At 38.0% G+C, this 6,133-nt stretch overlaps 1 protein-coding gene across 1 annotated transcript in view; it reads right to left on the reverse strand.

The window, feature by feature from the left end:
* The window catches only part of SYNE1 (spectrin repeat containing nuclear envelope protein 1), a 578,063-nt gene that overhangs the window by 520,571 nt on the left and 51,359 nt on the right, over nt 1-6,133 (reverse strand). Inside the window, exon 6 of the mRNA XM_007943230.2 lies at nt 4,568-4,746. Within this exon, the coding sequence (XP_007941421.2) occupies nt 4,568-4,746 (179 nt within the window). The remainder of the gene's footprint in view (nt 1-4,567; nt 4,747-6,133) is intronic.

Consider the following 6,133-nt stretch of genomic DNA (forward strand, 5'->3'; position numbering starts at 1 on the left):
GTTGGGCAATCTACTTCCATAGTGATAACTGCCTCGGAACCCCAAGGAGGTGTCGCTATGAGTCAGGTCCAACTCGACAGCACATAACAACATTCTAAACTAAATAAGGGGACTCAATTGCTTGAAAACAAGGAACCAAACACTAATCACTTTGCTAAAGTTGATAGGCAGATTTGCAAAGCAGTGAGATAATATCACAAAATGTATGAAGAAAAAAAAAAGCACCCTACTAACACCTCTGATAATTTTCTGACTAGAGATAATCTAATTTAAAGATAATCTAATAATCCAGATGATCTAGGACTTTCCGCAACTGGAGTTATCACCAAAACTGAGAAAATGCCAATGTCATTCAACTATTCTTCATCATTGGAATACATTTTTATAATTTATGTATTTTTATGTATATATGAAAATATAGCCATAAATTTATATATAATGTGTGTGTATGTGTATGTGTGTGTGTGTGTGTGTGTATATATAAAATGTTCCCAACCAAGGAGCTCTGGTGACATAATGCCTAAGGCATTTGACTGCTAACTAGAAGGCTGGAAGTTCAAACCCACCAGCCACTCCTCAGAAGGAACACTGGGTAATCTACTTCCATGGAGATACCGTGTCGGAAACCCAAGGAGGGGTCACTATGAGTTGGAACCGACTCAACGACAGTGAGTTTTTGAGTGAGTTCCCAACCACCAAAGACAAATAAGATCAGATGTATTAAGATACTGATAATAAAAGTCAATGATAATGAAAACTTAAAAAAATTAGGTATTCAACTTAACATCAGAACCAACTTAAAACAGTCATTGGAAAGGAACCACATTGTAAGCTGGGGACTACCTGTACTGAATAATATAATAAGTTGATAAATGTCTTTAAATTTTATCTCAGAATACTTCAGGTTCACTCTAAATAATCTTTATTAATGTACATTCAGTTTTCATAAAACTGAGTACCACAATTGCCTCATTATACTTAATCATTGGCTTTATAAATCAATGTCCTTACAAAAGTTTTTTTTCAAGTACAGTAATTATAAAATGATCTTGCATATTCTCTTAGTTCTTTTAGAGTTTCTATCTCTGCTAGTACAGATGTCATTGTCTTCAGCCATCCCTCTGACAGATCTCCATGCCTGGTGACCAATAAGCATCTCTCTATTATCAATGCATTTGTATATTGACCTCTGGTTTCATCTTACATTTCTAGCTGCGTTTTTCCACATTTGTTTATTTAAAGACATGTTTGTACTATACATTTTTTAAGCCACTTAGAAATATTTTTTTTAACGGAATAAGGGGGATTGTAAATCAACACTAAGCTAATCAGTATTCATCACATATTACTCTCTTAATGCTTTGAACTAGATTATTCTTTTAGGCATTTTACAAAAGAAAAGCATAAAATGTTTCCCTAAATATGTGCTATGTTGGAATAATTAAAGAGATTGCAGTACATTTTCTTTCTCCTATATCTGTTCTTTGTACACGTGTTCAGGATCCATGTACTGGTTCTTATTAGAACAAACATAGTAGTTAATATTCCTAAAAATGTTTTAGCTCACACCTCTTATTTAATATTCTTAGATATAAACTTAAAGAACTGATAAAATATGTCTGGATTGTAGGCATTTTTGACCTCTAATACATGTTTACTTCAAGTTATTTTGAATGAGTCTGATGCCACAATGGTAAAGTACTCAGCTGCTAACTGAAAGGTTGAAGATGCAAATCCACCCAACAACTGCACAGGAGGAAGACCTAAGTATCTACTCCCTAGAAGGTCCTGTGGGGCAGTTCTATTCTGTCACAGGGGTGGTGATGAGTCAAAAGGGATGGCACCTAACAAGAATTATTATGTATGTATCAGCAAATCTGCAAGGGTCTAAGGAGAGCATTATATATCAGGTTACACATGACTGTGGTATTTGCCAATAAGGTGTGCAAATGTCAGCTACACTACAATTTAATGATGTAGGTTCTGAGACTGTGTATTGATTAGATGAAACTGGTAATAAATAAATAAAACTGTTTCCTGTTACTGAAACAGTTTTATTCTTTTTTAAAATTTACTTATCCTCAAATATTTTAAAACTTTCATGAAAACAGTGAATACATTCACATACAGTAATACATCTGATCACTTTTCTGGTGTTTACTAGAGATGTCATCCTTTCTCACTTACTTCTTCATTCTTGTGAGTTTGCTGACTTTTCAGACTACAGAGTCATACAGAAGATTATAACTTTAGGAACAATGTCATATACTGAACCAAGTACAGCCTCTCTAGTCTTATCTATGTCAAATGAGAAGTTGTTTGCAAAGTACACACCTGGATAATGTATTAAGCATCTTTGAGAAGAATTATCAATAATTAGGAAGCATAATTCATTATAGAATTTTCATTTTAGTTATCTCCTCAACCCTCCATAACTTTTACAACTTTAAAATAAATGGATTTCATTGATAAGTTAATGGACAGAAGACCTTCAGCTCCATGAATCTGAACATTTGCATAGATCAAGAAAATACAAACTAAAATGATGCTACCTATATGCAGGTTATAGGAATGACTTTGAGCTGTCACACATAAGACCCACCTCTGAAACCCAGTACACCATGAGTGAAAATCTGAAATAAAAGATGACAAGAGCATTACATCTGAGTTTATCTCAAGGTACCATCTGATGCTGTTATTATTAGCTGTCATCAAATCAGCCCTGGTGACCCCAAGCAAAATGAAACTAAACGCTGCCCAATCTTGCACTGTCCCCACAATCGCCTGCAGATCAGACTCATGATCCACAGGGCTATCACTGGTTAATCTTCACAAGTAGTTCCCTAGGCCCTTCTTCCTAGTCCATCTCAGTCTGGAAGCTCTGCTGAACCCTATTCAGTATCATGGCAACATGCAAGCCTCCACTGACAGACAGGTCAAGTACATTGACCTTGTGTTTGAAGTACACTGGCTGGAACCAAACTCAGGTCTCCTGAGTGAAAGGTGAGAATTCTACCTCCAAACCACCACTGCTCTCCCTACAACACTAAATGGACATCAATTCAATACTGGTTAATGTAACGCTGTGTGAAGCAACGGACGAAAGAATACTCATCACATCGACATTTTTATAGTCCGATGACAACAGCATCATGACAAAGGCCATGCCATTTGGTCACCAGTCCCTCCTACTGAGCCCCTCCCTCTCACTCACTGCCCATTTCAGCTGCATGAGGGATTAGTGATGCCCCCTGGAGACAGAATGCAAACAATGTACCAGCAATGTGGGAAGGGCTTTTCATTTCATTCCTACTACCGACTCCGAAGAGCCACATTGCTCTGCTTTCAAAAATATTCTTGACTGCACCTTGAGTCATACAAATATACCCCCAATTAGAAAACCACCTACACACTTTAAAGGCCAAATACAATTTCCGTATATACTAGTAACACTAATTACTATACTTTCTCTCCTTCATTTTGTTATTCAAATGCTTTGAAAATAGGACTCCCTATTTATACTGATAAAACATGTTTACAACTGTTTTCCAGAAGTAGAGAATCAGATTCAAATCTAGGTGAGCAAAACAAGATCTGAAGTGAGTCAATCTTTCGTGTCTTTTTGCAGAACAAACAACCCACACAGCTTCTATGTGAAGCAGCTTTGCTACTGGCCAAAAAACACCAGTATGCTCAATTAAAGGAGCTCTGGTAGCATAGTGCCTAAGGCACTTGACTGCTGACCAGAAGGCTAGTGGTTCAAACCTACCAGCCACTCCTTGGAAGGAAGGTTGGGTAATCTACTTTGGTAATGATACTGCCTTGGAAACCCAAGGAGGGGTGGCTATGAGTTGGTGAGGAGAGCACATAACAACAACAAATGCTCAATTAACACCTGCATGGGAATTGCTACAAGTGGTAGTCCAGAGTAGTGATTTTCTCTCCAGCATCACGCCATAGATGTATACATGGCATTTCATTAAGTTTGGTAGAAACTGAAACGAGAAGCAAATCTTCAGCCCATAAACCTAGAGTTGAGAAAAGGAAACTATATTCTAGATAAAAGACACAACTAAGGAGAAACAATTAAAAACCAACTTTACTAGAAAACCTTCAGGAAGTAAGACCAAATATCATTCTTTTAGAAGTTGAAGCTTAGTTTACATTATTATTAAATAGAACCTAAGGGTCTGATGAAGAAATACACAAGTTTGAACCTCATTTATTGCTGAAAATATTAATTCATTGGAGAAAAACTTCAGCCAATGATCTAGATGGAAGCAGCCCTCTTGCTACTAATCGAAGTTTAGGGATTAACTGACTTAATTTATCAGGCCCAATCACCTCAATGAAGAATGAAGAAGGGAGTTAATTTTATTACAGTATTTTCCTGGTGTATTAGTGGTGATTTGTGTTTATATTTTAGTTCAGAGAAAGAGTGAAACAAAAGCTAAAGCAAGGTAATTCGTTCACTTGTCTTCGAAGTTTGCGATCATTGCAAGGTGCAATTATTAATAATAGACAACTCAAATTATTGAAGGGTTTGGTACTTCAGCTCGGTACTTACTTGGTTACCGTGTACTGGACCCACTTTAGTAAAGCCTTCTTAGCACTTCCCTGGGCCTTGGTGGCCACTTTCCGCTTGCTGGGGGGGCTGGCGGTCTCTGAGCTGAGGATGCTGTCCACAGAAGATGTGCTACTGGACAGAGACTGCAGCTGTGGCAGGTTGCTGGTCAGCTCTTCAATCTGTGTGCAGTTGATAGTCAGGAAAGATACAAGAATTATCTTTGTTCTTCTTGCCTCAGATATTTTTCTTTACCATGCTTAACATTAGGAGCTCTGGTGGTGTAGTGCCTAAGGCACTTGACTGCTCACCAGAAGGCTGGAGGTTCAAACCTAGCAGCCACTCCTCAGAAGGAAGGTTGGGCAATCTACTTCCATAGCGATATTACCTTGGAAACCCAAAGGGTGATTGCTATGAGTCAGAACCGATTCAATGGCAGTGAGTGTGATTTTGGTTTATGCTTAATATTTTCCAATGGCCAGTGATTTACTGAAATTCTACAACCACAAAGAAAAGTCTACAAATGGCCCATTAACTGTGTCATTTGTGATTTGAACTATTAAATTATCACAGAATCAAGAATTCCTGAGTGGAAAGGGTCCTCAGCCATCACATAATTCAGTCCTCAGATGTCCCACCCTTTTTCAAGGAAATAAATTAAAGTTACTTATTGGAAAGCACAGTCAATACAAGATCCCAGGGGATCTGAAGACCAGTTCAGTGTTGTTGCTGTGGACTCTCCATCTGCCACACCGTGCACCAGTTTAAAGCATTGCACATTTTGTTGTTGTTGTTGTTATGTGCCATCGAGCCCATTCAGACTCTTGGCAAACTCACGTGACAGGGAAACCCTTTAGGGTTTTCCAGGCTGTAGTCTTTGCATGAGTAGATTGCCAGTTCTTTCTTCCCACAGAGCAGCTGTGTGGCTTCATACCACCAACTTTTCGGTTAGGAGCCAAGCACTTAACTGTTGCATCACAAGTTATTAAACATTTGTAGTACTATTATGTGGTGTATATAACGCTGTCTGGCAAAAGTGGGGAATTTAAATTTACAAATAAATGTAGCAGAGCATATTATCCTGTCTTTGGACATTCTTGCCTGAACTATGCAGGGATATAAGACAGCCAAGAGATGCAATTCATAGTTAAACGCTCTATTTCACTTTTAAGGCCCCTCCACAATTTACAGCAAGCCATCTTTTCCAGCTTTACCATTCACCCTCTGCTCAACACACCCAGTATCCCAGCCACAGGAACTTTCATTTCCATACAAACACTACAGTCTCTCCCACTAACTTTCACTAGCCTTTGTTCATGGACTCCCTTGCCTGCACAATTATTGCTGCCACTTTCTCTCTGAAAAAAATCAAACCCATCAGCTCACCTGTTCCATTCTCCATGAAGTGTTTCCTAATCATCACTGTTTTAAGTGATTTTCTTATCTCTCTCTCTCTTTCTCTCTCTCTCTCTCTCTCTCTCTACATATATAGTACATATATATATATATATATATATATATATATATATATAGGAGCTCTGGTAGCATAGTGCCTAAGGCATTTGACTG

The sequence above is a fragment of the Orycteropus afer genome, unplaced genomic scaffold (genome assembly GCF_000298275.1).
Source record: "Orycteropus afer afer isolate SDZICR_OR568_19922 unplaced genomic scaffold, OryAfe1.0 scaffold00101, whole genome shotgun sequence".
In the NCBI taxonomy this organism is placed as follows: Eukaryota; Metazoa; Chordata; class Mammalia; order Tubulidentata; family Orycteropodidae; genus Orycteropus; species Orycteropus afer.